The 20,878-nt window shown below is 39.2% G+C and overlaps 1 protein-coding gene across 7 annotated transcripts in view; it reads left to right on the forward strand.

Annotated features, from left to right (window-relative positions):
* The window catches only part of ABLIM2 (actin binding LIM protein family member 2), a 126,164-nt gene that overhangs the window by 49,441 nt on the left and 55,845 nt on the right, over positions 1 to 20,878 (forward strand). For all 7 annotated transcript variants that reach the window (XM_021550652.2, XM_021550655.2, XM_021550659.2 and 4 more), the window contains exons 4-6: positions 7,565 to 7,680; positions 11,505 to 11,631; positions 13,572 to 13,665. In XM_021550652.2, the coding sequence (XP_021406327.2) occupies positions 7,565 to 7,680; positions 11,505 to 11,631; positions 13,572 to 13,665 (337 nt within the window). The remainder of the gene's footprint in view (positions 1 to 7,564; positions 7,681 to 11,504; positions 11,632 to 13,571; positions 13,666 to 20,878) is intronic.

Here is a 20,878-nt window from a genome sequence, read left to right on the forward strand (position 1 = left end):
TAGTTAGTGGATGATGCCAACTGCATTTGGCATTACCTTTTACAGCCAGACTTTAATGTGGGTGCTGTGTTAGAAATCTAACCTCCAGGATGGTGTGAATTTGAGAAGTGGTGACTGCCTGGCAGTAGGGTGATCGTGCTCTCATGTAAACCAAGTCAGGTTCTTACCATCTTCAGCATGAAAACACTGGCAGCAGAAGTCATTTTGCACTCATGACACATTTCTCCAGAATGCTGCAGGATCTTTGAATTATTTTAAATGAGCACTGCTGCAAGTCCTATTTCTGTAGCTGCTGAAGTAACACTTCTAAACTGTTTCTACATTGCATAGTAAAACCAGTGTCAGTATCAAGTCTTTTTTTTTAATCCTTATTTTCAGAGAAGATAAGGTTTGAATAGAAACATGTGGGAAGTGTATGGTAGGATCAGTGAGAAAACCTAGCTAGCAGGAGCAGTGGGATAAAGTCAGCAATCCAAGCCCAGTTGTCTCCTGATATTACTACTGTTGGATGCCACATGGCGCAGTGTCACAGAGAACTGTATTCCTTGTACCTTCTGCACTGCATTTGTAACCTGCTGCCCTCTTCTGTGAAAAAGCTGGAGTGTCAAGAAATCCCATCAGTGTCGGGCATCTCTTGGGAGTCAGATGCTACTGCCCAGGGCTGCCACAAGCTAAAGTCTAAAACAAACAAAAAAATTAATTAGTATTCAGAGAAAAACTGGTAGAAGTACAATATATTGTGCCATCCTAGTTGATTGTTTCTCTCCATCCTGTGTTAACCAAGTGGTTCTTTAAAAAAAATCAGGTTTCAGTTGTTTGCTCTGCTGGAGTAAAGATTAAGGGCTTAATCCCTTCTTCTTCCAGTGCTGTTCATAGTCTAGTGAAACCTTTTATCTGCTGTGGTGTTTTGTGATGATAATGCCTAAAACCAGGAATGAGTGGAAGAATAACAACATAGATTGAAAACTGTTGCAGATTAAATGTTTACTCTAAATTCCCAGGAAGTGGCTGAATAATCTTCCTACATTAATTGGAAGGAGCTGTGTCCTCCAGAGGGCTGCCAAAGACATTTCCTTCAAAAGCTTCATGTGTTCGTAAAAGTGAAATAGAAAGAGAGAGAAAATTGAGGCTGGCTGTAGCAATAGAAGCTTAGTTTTATTAAAATTGTGCACATATGTCTTACATGTATGTCATAGTCAGGACAGTTTGGCTCTTATGTAGGATGGGAAAGGGCAGGACATTGAGTGTTTCAGAAAGAAATGGGTTGTCATACCTGTGATAATACTCTGAAAATGGAATTTTCAGGAGATGTCGTAGTGTGTTAAGTCCTATAGATTTAGTAAGCATATATAAGATGTATGGTCCATCTAATGTGGTACCTAGAGTATGATTTGTATTACCTGTGGGCTGTGTGTTCACTGAATATTAAAAAACCTGGGATTTAATTTTATGGGTGTTACTGTAATTAGTAAAGTTGGGGGGGTTGGTGTTTATGTACCCAGTTGGAGGAGTGTGTCTATTAGTTACCCCTTTAGTTTCAATATTCTTGTATGTAAAAGTTGGGAAAAAATTGTGGCATGTAAAGGATAAAGAGAGGACAACTTGACCCCTAGGTGGAGGATAGATTAGCACATACATCCCAGATTAATAAGGAAATGGGTTTGTGTTGGCTTTACAGAATTGTTATATTTAAGTTTTTCTGAGCTCAGGAAGTTTTCTTTTAAAACAGCATCTTGACAGAAGAGGTGACAGAAGACGTGCCATGTAGAGGGGAATAGTATGTGGAGGAAAGAGGCAGATACATATACTTCAAGGGGTTGACTACCAAATCCAGCTATAAAACCTCGTTCACTCATTTGTATTTTTACTGTCTTCAAGAAAGTAATTCACAAGAAGGTAATTCACCAGGCAGTTGAATATAAAAAATGAGAAAGCTCAAATTCTGTTCTTTTTCAGCAGGAGATTGTGTAGTCCTACATATATAACACTGCTAGTTCTAGAAAGAACTGAGATATTTTGGGTATGTATGTCTTAAAAAATTAGGCTAATACTGAAAATTCAAAGTTCAAATTCAGTTTTTTCTTAAACATAGCAATCTTGACAGACTTTTTGAATATGCTAAACCTTTTTATTTGCTCACTTTTTTTTGTGCTGCTGAATTTGGAAAGGGTTTGGTTTCCACTTAAGCAGTACCTGGTGCTTCTTAAGGCATCTCATGAAGTGGTCTTCATCCCATCACCAGTCACCCACTGAACACTGCTAGGTATTGCAGAAACCTAGGGTATTGAGCCTGAGATTTTGAAATCAGCCTGAGTGTTCTTGGCATTTTGATTCTAAACCAAATATATTTATCAGCATGTGGTTCTTCCTGAACAAAGGGATAGTGGTGTGCTGCTCTTTAGAGGAAGGGTCTGGAGTGCAAGTCCTGTGAGGAGCAGCTGGGGGTACTGGAGTTGTTTATCTGGAGAAAAAGAGGCTCAGGGGGTATTTATTGCTCTCTACAACTGCCTGACAGGAGGTTGCAGTGAGCTGGGGGTCAGTTTATTCTCCCAGGCAACCAGCAATAGGACAAGGGGAAATGTCTTTATGTTGTGCCAGAGGAAGTTCAGATTGGATATTAGGAAAAGCTTCTTCACTGAAAAATGGGTTAAACATTGGAATACGGTGCCAAGGGAAGTGATGGGGTCACCCTCTCTGGCAGTGTTCACTAAATCAGTAGACATGGCACTTTGTGATGACATGAGCATGGTGGTGTTTGGTCAAAGATTGGACTTGATGATCTTGGAGATCTGTTACAACCTTAGTGATTCCAGGATTCTTTGGTTCTACATGGAGCATCCCTATAGCCCTAGAATAATGTAGGATGGAAGGGATTTGTGGTGGTCCTGTGGACCAGCCCCTGGCTCAAATCAAGTCCAGTTTGAGCAGACAGCTGATGGCATTCCTTTAACATATTTCCAACAGACTCTCTGAATAGTGTGTTCCAGTATTCAACAAGCTCATGGTAATTTTTTTTCCTTATATTGAGTTGACATTCCCTATGTTCCAGCTTATGTCTGCTGCCTCTTGTCCTTTCACTCTTTACCTCTGAGAAGAGCGTGGCTCCAATTTTGTGTACGTGTCTCCAGGTAGTTTTAGACAGCAGCATGATGCCCCCTGAGCAGGTGCATCTGCTGCAGCCCTGCCTGCCCATGTGTCCTGTGCTGCAGCTCTGGACCTGGCCACCTTCCCTCATCTCCCTCCAGTAAATCTTGTCCTCACGAGCCCAAGATGGTGCCTGCTGCACCTAAATGTCTCCTAAATGATGAGCAGCAGGGGAGATCACATCCCTGGATCTGGTGCTACACTAATGCCTCCCAGGATGTGGCTGGCCAGTTGCTGTGGGGACATGCTGCTAACTCATGTCCAACTGGGACCCCACATCTTCTCATGCTTTCCACTGATTGACCCCTGTGGTGCACTGGTGCATGGGGTTGTTCTTCACTGCTTGCAGGATTTAGCATTTTCCCTCACTGAAGTTTTTGCAGATGGTAGATAGCACTCAATGTCTACTTTGTATCATTATTTTAATCCACAGGGATTCATCCCTATGGAGCACCTTGAGGGATGTGATTGTACCAGATACAAGTTAGAGCAGAATTCGATCCTGCTGGTCCTTAGGTTGCTATCTGACATTACACCTGACCTGGTGTAACTGCAGCCAGCTGCTGAAATGAATAACACTGCTCTCCCAACAACCTGACCACAGGCTTCTCTTAATTTTCATATATCAAATTTAGTTTACTGTTCAGCCAGAGTCAGATCAGCAATTTAAAGAATAGATGGGCATCCATCTGCTCTGAAAAAAAAAAAAGAATATTTCTTTTGTCCTTCCCACAAAGCTTGAATGACCTGCCCACAGCTGCATAGATTGAGGCATGGTGCAGAGAAAGACTTCATCTTTTGGTATCACTTCATCTTTTAGCTCACAGTTACCCTGGGTTAGGCTGATGGTGATTTGATGTTTTACAATATAGTTTGGCTGGTCACCTCCAGATTTTTTTCTGGGTTTGCAAATATTGTAGGCAGGTGGATAAAACAAATTTTGTTGGGAAATGAGTCACAGTTGTATTAAAATTCTGCAAGTCATTTGAGAGAGCTGCTTTAAAAATGCTCTTAATTTTCATTTTAAAAATAGATTATCCAACTGTGAAAATCTCACTGAATATTTATTAAAGGATAAGTAGCTAATTAAAACCCTGTCCTGGTTTTTGCAATACCTAGCAGTGTTCAGTGGGTGACTGGTGGTGAGATATCATTGTATTTGAAGGCAGATATGCTGCTCTTAGCCTAAAATTCTATATATAGTCCTGCTCACAACTTAGAGAGCTCAGAAACTGAAACCTTGTTAATTGACTGTTGCTACCTTCTGTTGTGCCTTCACTCATACTGGCACTGAAATGCTTGAGCAGAGCTGCTCGTGAAAGGGAGAGGTCAGCTGGTACAGGAAAAGTGACAAATATGTTGGGTATGAATTCCCTGTGAACCAGACAGTGAAACAAACTTTTAGACTTACTTATGGGTTTAGATGAACTGTGTGGGGAGGAAATATCTGCATGTACCTTGGGGTGGACAGCTCCAAGAACTTCTCTCTGAGGTTTTTTTAGAGCTGATGTCTTGCATATTTGGTGAACAATAAAGAACCAAAATTGTTGCCCTCTTGCATTGGAATGGAAAAGCATGATGATTAGCTATTAAACTCTTAGAAAATAAACTAAGTACAGTATTTTTATGGGCTAGGAAACCCCCTGCGTGCCCTCCCATCTAAGGAGGCTCTGTGATTTTCTGTGGTGCCTATAAGCTTTGGCATGTTTGGAGGTGTCATCTGCTTGGTTCTGTCTTTGTGCCATAGGAGGTCAATAACCTTCTTCTCCTCTAGTTTTAACTTATTTCCTTTTAGATTGTTGATTGCTTAGGCAATGATGAGATGAGCCAATTCAAAGTGAGCAGTCCCTGCTTCTTTAGGTATATCCCCGAGTCAGGAAGATATAATTACAAGATATACCTTACCTCTCCCTACTGCTCCTTATACATGACATACAAGATTGTTCAGGAGTCACAGTAATTCTTCAGAGCTCCATCTTCTTCATTGCTCCAGCATGTCACCATCCCCAGGATTATTAATGGTGCAAAGCCATTTTACTGTTCTGCTGTTTTACTGAGACATCTCATGAGAGCCCAGCTGGGTCATGAGCTGAGCCCAGCCTTGGTTCCCATGGAGACTGTAGCAAAACACGGTTGAAGGTCCTGTCCTGTCCAGAGCATGCATTTGTGCATAGGAATGAAAGATGCCAGGGTGGTTGTGTGATGGTGTCTGTGGAGCAGGGTGTTGCTTTTTTAGGGGTTTAATTTGGAGCAGATTACCAGTGGTTGTTATAAGTCTGTGTGTATCTGGAAGTCAAGATGAGATGTCTTCCTGAAAACATGCAAGAGACAAATTCTTGTCTCAGTTCTGGAATGGTTGAAATCCCTTGGCTTTTGTCTTTCCAGGTCAATTAGTAGTGCTAAGTTCTAGGTTTGATTTTGTAATATTTCTGTAAAATGAAAATGTAATTAAATGGTTTCTTTCACATTTACAGCAGAAAACTAGGACAGCATTTGAATTGTATCACTCTATTTTTGAGACAGTTTTTGGTAAATAGTAATGAATTTTTACTATCTATATAGAACTGTATCACATTTACTGATTTTTATTCAAATATATGCATGTTTATTTGAATAAGCTTTGGTTTGGTCCAGATGACCTTCAGAGGTCCTTTCCCACTTCAACTCTTCTGTGAGTTCATAAAGCTCTTTTATTATTCTGTATATTAGAAGTGTCTCTGACTTTAAAAAGTATCAGAATCTGTTGCAGACAACACTTATGATCGAAAAAGAAAGCATTGGGAGTTTTTCTGAATATGTGACACAGAAGCTGGCTGCTGCTGCAAGACAGAACAAGGTTTCCTCACCACATCCTGCCTGTCACACTAGAGAAAGTGTTGTCTTCTCATTAGGTTATTGAGTAAAATTAATGGTGCAAAATCCTCCTTGAAACAGATTGAAATTTAGGCCTCCTGGATCTATATTAACATGGTGTTGGACCTTTTTGTACCAGAGTCATGCACAGATCATTGAGTTGGGTCAGAGAGTAATGCAATATTAAAGGCTATTTCCATAAAGTTTTTTTTTTCCTTATTGTAACTTTAGGTAAGTGACAAGGTAGGATGTTTTTTGACTACAAAGCTTGAGAAAGAGAAAAAAAAAAGTTAAATGCAGAATTCATTATCAAATATCAAAAAAGATAATAATATTTACACTCCATATGTCCTCATGATTTTTTAAATTATCACGTGGTCCAAAATGGATGTCATTTAGCTGGTTTCAAATATATTTTAATAACATTATACAGAAACAAAGGACAGCATTGGTTCTGTTCTTTTTCTAAGTAATAAAAAATTATTTTAATTTAATTGCACTGGGAGCAATTTTAGTGTACTTCAAGTGTAGAATAAGTTTTTCTTAGGCAGTTTAGGGACCAAAATAATGTTTATTTTAGCACAAAGTATCTGTGTAGCTTTTGTAGTGGAGACAACCTTGCAATTGGTATGAATTTGATAGCATTTGTGGGAGCACACCACGAGTTTTAATGAAATGGTAATGCAATAGTGTGGTCAGATGGGCTTCACCATGAAGCAGAAGGTGTGTGTTATGTCTGTGCCCCATTAAGCCATATTTTGATAGCTTGGATGGGGATTTAGTTGGACATGAGCTTTGGGTGGAGTGAAATGTGTTACTAAACCCTCACCACCCTTTGCTGCATCTGAAGTGATTTGTCCATCTGGTTCCCTTAGAGGAAAAGCCTCAGTGGTTTCTGTGCCCAGACAAGGAAGTGCACAGCAGAGAGCTTTTGTTTTAAGAACATTGATAAAAAGGAATGATTTAATTAAGTGTAAGGAGAGCTGTTGTTGGGTAGGGAAAACAAGTAATGCAGACACTGTGGGTTTTATAACTGGGATAGGATTTTTTCTTTTGAGAGTTCACTAACATTTGCTTTCTGAGAACATAGATTAAGAGAAAGACTTTGATGTGATAAAAGTTGTGAGGACAAGTGCTGATTTTTAATGTATAAAAGTCATCACTCTCGTACAGCTAGTTAACAACATAAAAGCAGCTGCATTTGCCTCTACTTAACTCCCTGTAATGCCAATTTTATTTTCATTCTGTAACTGATCTTGTTAGTGATGAACTCTGGCTGATACTACATTTCTTAGATACACAACAATTTGGACTTGAGTGCTCACTGTGTTTTTGTATCTTTAGGTATTATTATTTTTCCTAAGAGGCTGTAACCATCTGCATTTGAAGCTGTATGTTTGATATGCCTCTTTGATACTTAAGCCTCTAAGTGGCTGGAAAACTGAATGAGAACTGGGCAAGCAGAGAAAAAGAAGCCGGAGTATAATCAGTTCCTTTATGGAAAGATTTTGAATTCTGATAAAGGCATGAGACTGTAACCAGTTTGTTTTTGTTTCTGCTGTTGTAGGTTGCCTTTCCCTGCGGGTGACCGGGTAACTTTTAATGGGAAGGAATGCATCTGCCAGAAATGTTCCCTGCCCCCTTCCAGCAGCACTGGCTCCTTCCCTGTACAGAACCTGCGAAGTAAGTATGGATTTCTGCTCTTTTCAGCCAGCATTTTGTACTCTTTTCTTAGTCTGCACAGCCTATAAGTTTCAAGAACATAATTTTACACCAGTATGTAAAATTGGAATTTCTACTACTCTGCTGCATATGAAATTCAAGGTAGCCATGTGAAAAAGCATAGGGTGGTTTTTCTACAAAGTCTGATATTAAAAAGAAACATAGATGGTGCCATTATAGGATTAACAATACATTAAACCTCTCAAAGATTTGATTAAAATGAACTAAATCAAATTATCTGGAGAAAAACATAAATGCTAATATTTTTTAGGATTTAGTCCAGTCCATCTGAAATAAAAGCCAATGTGAGATTTAATGATTTTTAAGTGTTTCAGTATTGCTTCAGAAAGTATCAGTGGCAGGACTGCATGGCTAAATACTACAAGCAAGGGATTTTAATGTGTGAAGTGTCAGTGGAGGACATTCACCTTGACCTCATGCTATTTTGCACTATCAGAAGATAGAAACACTATGGGAAAGAAATGTGATCTTTTCACACCAACTCATTTGCAGTAGATCATAGGGAGGTGATGTTGCTCTGCTGTTTTGCTCATAAAGTGCTGCCATGCTTTAAGAGTCCATCACTACCTTTATGTAATTAAACAGCAGCAGCAATTCAATTCAACAGAAAAGACAGCAAAATTTTTAATGACTGTTACATCAAGCTGGATTCAGCATGGCTGAGGAAGGGCCCCATGGATTGCTCATCTTCTGTGTAAGGAATCTAACCTACTTCTGGGAGAAATCTCTCCTTTTTTTTCTCTTTTCTTTTCCCCCCACATTTCTTCACAGAAGTCTTCACCATCTCCTTTCTACAGTTCATCTGCAAAAGCTGCTGTGTGAATGCTCTGTGAGATGCTCTACCGATTCCTCTTGCTAATGCTATTCACTTTTGGGGAAAGGTTGGCCCTCTCTGTTAGGTGCTTTCTCATGTCACTTATTCCAGAGATCCTCCTGGATGGTTGGCCATCTTTGCTGTCTCCTTGTCATATGTGAAAAGTGCCTTTGACTATAATGGACATTATTTGCCTGGTTGAGTACTGACAGAACAAGATCATTTGATTATCTCTGATACAGAATGCTTTAATGTATTTACATTCCCTTTCTCTGTGCACACACACACCCTGGAGAGTTTTTCCTGCCACTGCACTTCCTCTGCTCTCTTGAGTCACTGCCTTGAGCCTTCCCAGAGCACAGATACCTGCAGACATCAGCAAACCATTTGCCTCAGAGGGAAACAGCCCTGGGAGCAAGCACATCTCTGGGGCAAAACCTGACCCTGGAAAATAAAAGCTGACCTTTTCCCCACATTGCATAGAGCAGTGAATGGTGTATCTCCTGGGAAGAGCTTTCTTGGAAAAGACCTTAATGCTTTAAACAAGCAGCTCTTGTTAGTAGTGCACAAAAACATGAACTCAGGCAAACTTCTTCAAGGAAGGAGTACTATACTGACCCACTGTTACATTGGGTTTGTTCCTGCCTTAGAACTCTCTCGTGTGTACCATGTGTGCTGTTCCCCAGACTATTTATCTCAGCAGTGCTTTCAGAACATCTCTTGGGGACTCATTGAGCTCCCAACATCACTGCCCCCTCTGACAAGTCCTTCAGTTTTCATCCTCCCCTTTTGCTTCTAACCTTCTTCATGCATTCCATTTGGTAGAAATGAAAAATGTAAAATTCTTGCTTTCTGCCTGAGTCCTTGAATTTTTTTATTATATAAGTACCTACCTCTCTGTTTTGTTTTATAAAACACTAACTCTGAAAGCCTCTTGTGACAGTGCTGATTTTGAGAGAGTACTCAAGGAAGAATATTAACATGTAGCAGCAAATTGATGTGTTCCGCAGAGTTTTTGCTTGAAATTAGTTGAGTCACCAAAGAGTGCTGCATCCAAGATGGGAAGACAAGGACATGCATCAGTAGGCACTGTTGGCATAGCAACCACAATATTTGTTTGCAATTATCTGGCACTTTACAGAGAAATAGCAGTTGAGAATAAAAAAAAATAGCTCAAAATGCTGCATTTCTGTCCACCCAAGCTTAAACCAACTGAGAGGTGAATGACATTTGAGCACATGATGTTGTATTCAGTTTGTGAAATGACTCTCAAGCAGTCGGATTAAATTAGATTTCCAGATGAATCCCAGTACAGGGGAGATCACAAACAAATTTGTGATTGCAGTTGAACAACAGATACTGTAGAATACTGCAGGGACTAAAACCAGGCACACACACAGAAATGTTCTTTATTATTATCAAAACTCAAATGTTCTGATTTGGAGTGCACATGTTTTTGTGCTAGGCTTGTTTCCAGGTATTGGAAACAAGAGGGTAACATTAAAGAGACACATAATTGCTCCCTCAACACATTCCAAATCCACTAAGGGAAAATACAAACTATGCTTTTTCACTGTGTGCTCAGAAGTGAAGCATTTACAATTTCACTTAACTGTCTCATTAGGGTCATGTAACCAGTGAAATACAGTCTTAAATCAGAAGTTTTTAAGAGGACTGTTTAAATGTTTTAATGAGATCCTAGGTTGAGAGTTCTTTCTTAATAACTAGATAAATCTTTCTAATACATTTGCATAGCTTTGTGTTCCATGTAAGATATTGCTATGGGCTTGTTTTCTCTCCTGGCATTTCTGAATGATTCAGTGTCTTTCAGGTTTTGTCTTTTCCCCAGAAAATTGTTGGTATATCTGAAGAATTCCTAAAAATACTATGTATTTTTCCACATGAGATGGAAGATATTTTATGGAGGATTAGAAGGATTTTATGGAGGATTGCTACTAGAATCAATTTATCACTGGCATTTATCACTTTTTTTCCACATATTCTGACTATTTTAACATTTAGTAAGAAAATCATCCATAGACAGAAATCTGTAGAGTGAAAAGTGAATGAGAGATGGACCTTGTAGAGGATTAGAGGGTTCATTTGGGATATAGAGAACCAGATCCAAATCCCATGTCTATATAACTTCTCTGAAGAGGGCAGAAACTGATTGAAGGTTTGGCTTTTGCTAGCTTAGTCAAAATCTTCCATTGTTAAAAAGAAAGGCAACCATACCCCCAGACAGTCTCATTCTCAGTTACTCTTTCTGGGGAGCATAACTAGTTTACCTACAGCCTGTTAAACCAACATAGACTGACCTTTTTTACCAGTTATTGCATGTTTTACATGTATTTTTTGTTAGCACATCTTGGAGCTTTGTGTAAGTGAATTTTCACAGAGAATAAATACATAGACAGCCATTACTTTCACATATTGAAATGTCACTAATGCATCTTAAGTATTGGTGTGTTTTTCCTGGTTACAGGACATTTCATACCAGAATTTCAGCTTGGATTTTTCTCATGGTTGCAAAAAGAATATTGAAATAAGTACAGCTTGCAGATCCAAATTCAAATGCTAATATGAAGAATCATTTTTTTGTTTTAATCTGTGTCTTTTTTATTTATTTTGTCAGGCTGATTTGCAATGCTTGAAAAATTAATCAGCAAAACTTCATTTTTTTAAACACAGTGCAAATGAATTAAAATAAAGCCTAAGTCACTAGAAAACTGAAGTCATCAGCTTTTTTTCTTTGAATGATGCATGTTTTTTAGCTATTTCAGAGCTTTCTAAGGGCAACAACACTTGCCATCCATCATGGAGCAGTGGAGTGAGCAGTGGAACCCTTGTGAGTGGTACTGGGATGCTGATGCATCCTTGTACTGCTGCAACCAACAGCTGCATGACCACCTAAAGATATGATTCACTCATTTGGGTTTTTCTCTTGCAGATTGTGGGGGTTGTGGTTCAGAAATAAAAAATGGTCAGTCCTTGGTCGCCTTGGACAAACACTGGCATTTGGGCTGTTTTAAGTGCAATACATGTGGCAAGCTACTGAATGCAGAGTATATCAGCAAGTAAGTAAAGGAGTATTTTCACCTCTTTTAAGCATTCTTTTAATGCTGAATAATTTATCATTTCATACCCTTTATTTTATATATATACCTGTTCAGAAATATATTAGATATTATTGTCTAAATTATTATCTAAATTGTATTTAAAAAATGAAATGGAGAAAAGTAGAAGTCATATTTTTCCATTTACCTGGAATGGGACTTGACAAAGTAACTATGCTACAGAGAGGCAGCAGGTGGAATATGTTTTCAAGACCAAATGTATGCCCTTAGTTACCTATGGTTTTGCTCTCTGTGATGCTGTAATGTAAACAAGGAGGTACTGTTTTTTCTGTATGTATTACAAAAGAAGAAATGTTAGCCAGAAGTTCATTAAGAATGTACATACCATACTTTTGTGCTGCTCCAGAAGCAGTCCAGATTTGGACTGAATGTGATGGCAGCACTGAGAAACAGCACAAAGCACACACACAGACCACGTCCCATGTCAACACTTTCATCAGGCCAGTGACATGCAGGCCTTTCACTGCCCAAGGCTCTGGGATTAATTTCTGCTTCAGAGAAATGTGTTATGTTGAAATTTTCTTAAGCAGCAAAGTAACTCAGTAAGAAAAGTCACCAGTGCCCAGAGATGATGGAGTTTCAGAGCCTGTCCCCCATGTTGGATTTCAATTAACACAAGTACAACATTTAATTGCACAGCTTGCACTGGAGAACAATATTTATTAAAAAGGTGTTCTTAAATAAGGTTTTTTTAATTGCCTCAATATTGGGCTAGTCTGCTGTATTTTAGTGCAGTGCTTTTTTTGCTTGTTATTGAATATAACCCCCTGTAAATTGTAAAGATACAATTATTGCAAAATTGTCTCTTTTAGAAAGGCTAAATGCCAAACGAAATAACTCAAGAGAAGAAACATCCTGTCTTTAATTAATTCAATTAATTATTGTGATAACTTCTAGGTTAGCCTCTAAGAAATCCAACTTCCAGGCTATAAGATTAATTTCAATGTTTCTTCAGGGAAATGTCTGATAAAATTATGCCTCTGCTAATAAATCATGGCCTGTTTCAGTATAACATACAAAACATATTTAACTATGTTTAAATTGAACTTTGAAATGTGAGAAGAGTCTCCAGGTTCTTCCTAGAGCAATTTGTTTTCATTCATCAGTTTAATGTCTACATGTACAATTTAGTAAAATTGTAAAATGTAAAATTAACAGGTTCTTGTCAGGGCAATAGTCCAGATGTTCTGGTTTTGATGCTTTAAAATAAAAGCTGAGACTCCACATTCTTTTCTTTATATCTCTAAATTGTGTCTTAACTCACTGGTGGTGGCAAAATAGCTGCTTACATCGTGCATGAACACACTTCTGCTCAGGCTGAATTCTTGTAGTCATTGCTGGCTTCTGTGGAGCATATTCCCAAGTTGTTTGATCCATGACTGTGTCCAAGCAAGTCCAGTCAAGAGTGCCAGTAGATTTAAATGTTTATCAAAACTTGGTTTATAGACAAGATATTTGAGAAATTACTCCCTGCAGTCTCAGCTAAAGGATTAGGTAATGCATATATCAGATGATACACAATAGGATGAATTAGATGATGAGGGGAAGAGTAATATGTAGAAGCAACTATCTTTCCGCAGAGGGGAAAACTCGTGAAAGAATTTAATGGGTAACATGATTAAAAAGGTGCTGTGAGGATCTCAGAGACTGTTATTACAAGGCTGATGTTTAACAACAAAGGAGAAAAGCGGCCCAAAATAGTTGTTTATTACTATTCAACTTTTTACTATATTAATAAATAACGAGATACTTGGGAGGCAGGAAATACCATAAATACCCCATGAAGTGTTGAAACATTGACACATTTTAGATGCATAATCTCCCACTGATCTGTAAGCTTACATAAAGCAGCACCTGTACAGCCTGTTGTTCTTCCCTAGGGATGGGGTTCCTTACTGCGAAACAGACTACCACGCCAAGTTTGGTATCAGGTGTGACAACTGTGAAAAGTACATCACAGGAAGAGTGCTCGAGGTAAGGAGAACCTGTCATGTACATCTCAAAGTGTACCAAAAGACTAGCTCTTTTGGGTTTAGTCCTGTGCTCACAAACAAATGTTAATGCAGCAGCTTAATGTTACTTTCATTAAATACCAGGAACTTCTTCTGTGATCAGGTTTTTTGTTTCTTCTCTTCATGATTTGGCAATACATAAACACCCTAAATGGATATATATGGTACTAGAGAATGTTCAGGCAGCAGAAGTAATAAATGAATGTGTTATCAGGCATGTTTTAAAACTTGCACTAAATTAATCTGTAATTTCTGGGGTTTTTTTATTATCATTTATGTTCCCCAAAGATAGGATGAAGCTGTTGAAAAGTAAAATTAATTATTTGAACTGTGGGGGGGTGAGGTTTGAAAGTGAAGGTAATTAAAAGAGGTGAATGCAGAGAGAAGAGTTAAAGCTATGGCAAATTTGGAGTGCACTTACTCTGAGCAGTTAAGAAAGAGTGATTAATACTGAGATAGGAGAAGAAGAGAAGCTCCATTTTCTGTACTGACTCTTGACTTCACAATACTGTGATTTTCTGTCCTGGTTCTTGCCTTGAAATATGTGCAAGAATGCTCTTTTTATGTGGTAATGTTTTACCTGCAGTATGGTTAAACAGTAGCATGTCATGTGATGTGATTAAGAATTGGGTCCTTACTGTCTCTGTGGCTAATAAAAAGAAAAAAAAAAGCCTTAAAGATCTGCATAGTAACAGTACCAAGTGTGTTTTGTGGAACCTGGGAGCACATGGGACTGTAGTTGATTCTTCTGACTGCTTGGTGAGAGTGCACTGAATAGAAAGGCAGTTCCTTGTTTTTATTGTAGATGAGCCAGTAACTAAGTTGGGAAAAGCTAATTTTTGAAAGCTATTTTAGGAATTCTACCATGACACATTACATATGATGGTTTTGATCAGTGTGTGTCCCTCTCCTCTCCATTCCCCAATGTTGCTCTAAGAGCAGCTCTGTACCACTTATCCTCATCTTGCTTATCCTCATCTCTTTGCTTGAGAGCTACATTCATTGGTGTGTGGCATTTAACTGTGGAAAAAAATACTGATGCAAGATACCAAAACCTTTTTAAAACAATAGATGAGGAGAAAGGACTTTCAGCATCTGTAAAACCACAGATAGTATCATTGTGAAACAGGAAACATAGGTTGAGGTTAGACTGGAGTAGGAAATTTATTTGAATGGTTACAATGACTTTTAATGTCTGGACACTTGTTGGAACAACCTGGAAATATTATTATCTGTATTTTTTTTTAATAGAACTGTGCAAAACAGTTTGTTGGTTTGTGTGCAGCAAAGCTAATGAAGCTTGAACATGGTGCATGTCACATATCCTAGCATTCTGCTGTCACAGTAGGTCCTGTTCTTCACAACATCTCCCAAGATATCTGCTCCCATCCCCTCTGTTTTCCCATGACACATCTCAAGAGCTTTCTGTATGTTCTCGCTGCCTTACGGTGACTCACACTGTGAGCCTTTCTCCATGTGATCAGCCTGGATTTCCATGACTCTTTGGAACTCTGTAAGGGATCACTTCAAGCATCCATTGAGTTTCAGTGTGGACTGGAGAGCAGCTGGATGAGGAGGTTATGCACACACCTCGTTTCAGTAGGAAGCCAAACAAAAAGTCACGGTGTGAGCAAACAGCTTTGAAAGGACACAGAGAGCGTGTCTGTAGCTAATGTGGTTAAGGCATTTGTTGTTTGTGTGCAGCAGATGGACTTGCTCAAAAGCCTTGGAACTGGGCTGATCTTTTCTCTCTCTCCCTGGTCTTGGTATTGAACTAGATGGCTGTTTGTTGCTAGCAGGCTAATTGATGTGTTTGTGTATCTCCTGGTCAGGAGGACAGAGAAAATACAGGGTATTGTATCGTGCCTGTTCTTTGTTGTAGGACGTATTATTAGTGGAGTTGTCTGGAACATTGACACATTTTTCAAAACATCAGTATTTCTTTTTGCCATCTTGAATATTATCTGGAGAAACACTGAAATAATAGGACAAATTGCTCTTAAAGTGGGTGGAAATTTCGACAGCAATAGTTATTAGGCAGGGGAATACTCTCCCAAGGGAGCTGCTGGAAACTATCACTTTGAAAGTCTTGTAACAAGATTGGACAAGGCACTGGAAAATCTGTGTTAGGGAACAGTCCTGCAATGACAAAGGGAGGGACTATGTGACCTAATAGGATTTTTTCCATCTCTGATTTCTGTGATAATGACAGGAGGACAGCTGCTTCCACAATTATTCTGTGCCCAGATTTTATATATTGTCTCCCTATCCAATACTTGCTCATTTTAGGTGTTTATTCAGCAGAAAGGAAGGGAGAGTCAACTAGTGTGAGTTACTGATAAATTGTAAAGTATGACTGTTTTTGTAGGTTGTCAGCCAAATATAGTGATGAGTTAGTTACCTAAATTCTTCTCTCAGCCCATTTTCTGAGGGCCAGAGTAATTCCATGTAGTAAATGGGCTTAAACACAGGATAGCTTTTTTTATAATTCCTTTCTAGTTTCTTTCTTCCCTTCCAGTCCACTTTGGCTTGCTCCTACTCTCCCAGGGAACTTGTACTGGAAAAGCTATAAAAGGGGCTGAGCAGTTACTTTATGGAGATGATAAATTTTATTACTTTTAAAGCAGTGATTTTGCTGGTTTGGTTTTATTTTAATCCCTACCCACCAGTGCATTTATGGGCAAGATTTGGTTTGTTTGTGATGCTTATGGAACACTCTTAAATACAAATCAGTCCTCTCCTAGAAGTTGTACTATTTTATCCCACCATATATATTGATAAACCTGCCAGCTTAAGGGAGGAGCAGGAGGTTGCTGGAGTTCACTTTTGTAGTTTGACTTAAAATGCACTGTGGGAGAGAAAGGGTTTACTTCAGTGCTTATGCTGTATCTCTGCTGCCAATCTGCAATAGTTAGCATCATGCAATAACAAACATTTTAAAATAACAAGCCACTGATTTTTATGACCAGCCATTTCCCTTTTGTCATGATGCAATCTATTTCTCTGCACTTAGCACTAAAAATATTTTTCTCTTTTTTTTTTCTGTTATAAGCAGTAATTTGTTAAAATTTCAACTTCTGCAAATGAGCATATCCTAAAAAAATGTAATTGTCTTTTTTTAAAAAAATTACTGTATTTCTTATGATAATACAGAGCCTGCTTTAAACCCCTTTCATTCAAGAAGACACTTTCCATTTTTTTCCTCATTTTTAATCAGTCTTTTAGCTGCATTTTGCTGGGGGAGGCAGAGATGTGTAGTCTGTCTCTCATTCCTTCCCACATAGCAGGTTGTGTAAAAAGTTTGGAAAGCTGTTGAGGTTCATGACAAAGCTGTGTGACAGCCAATGACTCCTCCTTGTCCTCTCCTGGGAGGCATGTCTGGGTTTCCTTAACATCTGATACTTAGAAACATCATCTCAATTCCAGCATCTCTCTATTTTAAAGTGGTTCACATTAAAAGAGTTAAAAATGCTTTGGATAAGATTGATTTTTAGCTTTTTTAAAGTGTTTTCCTCTCCAATTGATGAACTCTAAGGGGAATTTATAGAGAGTAGTCTTAGTTCCTCTCAACTTTTATTTTAGACAACTGAGTGAACCCAATTCTCCTGTGCTGGTAAAGACAGCTCAGGTGATGCTGGACCTTCTCACTGTGGGTTCCTGGCTGGAACCACCTTCTCTCAGCATGGATGAACACTGTCCTCCACACAATGCCTCAGCACTATCTTCTGCAGTGATAGTAACCCCTAACACCATTTCTAAAGAAAGTTCTTTCCTGGTGTATCCCACACTGGTGCAGTTTTCTTCTGGGAGTTCTGTAACATTGACAGCCCATAGCGAGATATTACTTTGAGGGGAGGGGTTCTCTTGATCTGCTTTTTCAGCTGGTGGTTTCCTCCATTGCTAGAGGAAGCCTCCTTATCCAGAGATACCCTTCTGGGGATGTTTTAATGGCAAACACAATATAGGCTGTGAGGGGGTCACGTTTGCTTTGATAGGCAACTGCATCCCATCAGTTGCCAAAATACCCCTCAGGGGTATTTTCATCACTCAGTTTTATCTACAATTGTCCTGTGATCCACAGCTACGTGATTCTGGTGTAAATGTGTCTTACAAGTGCTGTTGAAAATCACTTACAGCAGTTGGAACCATCTTTATGTTCAATATCTGACATCCTAACACGGCAGCATGGCACTCAGTTTATGTGGGGGAAGAAAGAGTTAGCATTTTACTAGTTTACATGTATGTGTAAATGTCTAGAAAAACACAATCAATATATGTTCTTAAAATCTATTAATCACAACCATATGTTATTTGGAAATAAGGGAACAAATGCAGTGGGCACTAGGCAGGAATGAGACTAGAAATGTCAGTAATTTATATGTCAATTAAATGTCACTTATGACAAAATCACAGTGACTTACTAATTAAAACATTAATTTTATTTTTCATAGTTTGTTTTTGCCTTGCCCTAGGGTTAAGCTGATTTTGTTTGCAGCCCTATCTACTTTGTAAATCGATTGCCTTTCCCTTTGCAAGAGTCTCAGTATAGCAGAGAGACGATACTAATTCTTTACAGCAGGGAGTACAAATTTCTGCCTGCAGTGTGGAAGAATGGTTCATTCTGCAATGTCTGTTACCCTGCTGTTTCAATAACAACAGGACCCACTGATGTGTGAAAGGTGCTTGAGCAGCTTATTATATAGGCATTAATAGTGAAACATGCAATGAAGGCAGCTCTGTCTGTAGGAGAGAAGGGCTCCCTGTGCATGGGCAGCCTCGGGAGGGCTGTCGGAGCAGCAGAAGGAGCCAAGTGTCAGTGCCACCTTCGGTAGAAACTGCTCTCTGCGCTTTTCTCCCTTCTACAGAGAAGAAAGAAAACTGCTGGAAAGACAAATCTAAATAAATCAGCATTAGCTTTTGCACAAGGAGACCATCTAAGGTAGGAAATGTTAACTAGCTCTTTCAGTGCATAATGTTTGCTGAGATGCAAGGCATTTTGCAGCTTGGGAATGGTCTCTGGTTTGGTGCCACTTGCATTTATCTGGGGCTGCTGGCTTGCAAAGGCAGGTTAATCATCAGTGCATTTATCTGAATTTGGCTGGGTAAGTGTTGACAGTTGATCTAGACTTTCTGCTTTAAAACAGCATCATTAAAAATACTCTCAGCAAGGAGATAAATAGCAATGCAAATGCTTTTTTCCTTATCTTTTAGCTTCTTCTGTAGCCCAGTTATATTGGTCTAGATTAATTTACCTCATCTTTCTCCCACTTTCAGCCTTTCCCTTTTTAGCCATCTCTTCTCTCCAGACATACAGAGCTATGCCTATCTGTCTTTATTGTCTGAACTGCTAAAAACTCACGAATTGCTTATGTGTCAGGAGAAAACTATACATTAAACCAAACTCTTTGCATAGCTTTTACCCTGTAAATAATTTGTTAGGTTTATTGAAGAGCACTGAATGTCATTTGATGATAGCTTAAGATTTACATTTTTACCAAAGGAAAGGGTTCTGCAATTACATAGAAAAGTTTTGTATTTGAGAGAAACTGATTGATAGAGAAGAAAGAATGACTGTTCCAGGTTTTGTGAGGGCTTATTTCTTTTCTCAGCTGCTTATTTGCTTTTCTTTTGAGAATTCCTCCCACATGTGTGGGGAAAGTCCTCAGTAGTGCTGCTGTGCATTTGTGTTTGTGTGGGTTTGTACATGTTAGTTTTAGTGCACAGTTTGATTTTTCAGCCTGGCAGACTTGTGGTGTCCATTGCCTTTCCTCATACAAAAATATAGTACCACTTAACTATCTCAAATTATCTGAATTGACTGAAAGGGTCAAAGGAGTGATTGCAGTAGTCACCCTGGTACCTGCTGAGCCTCAGACCCCAGCAGCAGTCTGCCTCCCTAAGCCATGTGTTGCTGTGGTGATGCATTAACATCCACAGCCATTTGGGTGTTCTTACATGTGAAACATTGCACCTCATGGATGTCTTCAGTCCCTTGTCCAATTACTTCGTGTATTCTTTCATTCCTGGTGGTCCTCTGACACACATCAGGGGAATGCTGCTCTTTCACAGCTCTGCAAAGCCCTGGACCTCCCTTGACCCTGTCAGCAGTAGAAGCCCCTGCCTCCAGTTCTATCCTGTAACCATGGCAGTGGTGCAGCAGTGAGTGCACCCAGTGACAGTTGCCTTTGTTGATAAAGTATCTCCAGGATGTTCTGGCCCATGTCAAAACAGTTCAACATGTCAGCTAATAGCAGGGGAGCAGCCTGTGACTCATTTCTTGCAGCTTTAAGATTTTTTCATCCTACTAACCTTTAGCATTTTTGGTACTTTTACAAATTTCTACCTCCCCCCCCCCCCCCCCCCCACACACACACACACAAAGTAAAAGTAAGAACTTCTGAATGGTACATTGAACTGGAAATATGTAGATTAGGTCTGAAAGTAGAAACTTGCTACTTTCAGGAAAGTTTATTAATGTCAGTTCTGCGTGTGACTGCAGCATTTCCACTCCCAGGTAGATCTAGTGATCCAGAATAGCAGTCCTTACTCAGGCACAGAATGAGAGACAGCTTCTGTTCTTAGATGTTTACAGCCTAGATCACCATGTTCAGCTTGAAAAAAGCTGTGCTGGCTTCTTCTGGTAAATGGGGCTGTTTCTCCAGGGCTGTTCAGTGTTGGTTGAGCTTCATCCTTCCCATCTGAGATGGGTGTGCTAAACACACAGCTGCAAAGTTTAAAATTAAGGGGAATATGTCTGCAAGTCATCTTTCTCCTCCTTCACTCCCTCTCTCCTATCAAGAGTTGGCATAAGTGAGAGCCAGCTGCAGCTTGTCTTGGCCACTAGGTGGGTTTTAAGGAGTGGGAAAGGAAAGTGGAAAAGAAATAAAGGAGATTTGTTGAGCAGATGGAAAACAGAAGCCTCTTCCAGTCTCAGTGGGTGGCAAGAAAAATTGCAAAGCTGAGAAGAAAAAGACAAAGGCAGATCAGTCACTCCATAACAGAAACAACTGAGTGCAAAAATCAGTGGTTTTAGGTATGACAGACAATTTTGATTCATAAGACCGTTTTGATTTATAAGAACATTTACAAATTCTGTAGAAAAAATACACTGTTGTCCTTTTCCAGATTTTATTTGATTTTGGCAGGGCTGAATTTGGTCCTGAGCCAGAACTTGT

Source organism: Lonchura striata, chromosome 4 (genome assembly GCF_046129695.1).
Source record: "Lonchura striata isolate bLonStr1 chromosome 4, bLonStr1.mat, whole genome shotgun sequence".
Taxonomy (NCBI): domain Eukaryota; kingdom Metazoa; phylum Chordata; class Aves; order Passeriformes; family Estrildidae; genus Lonchura; species Lonchura striata.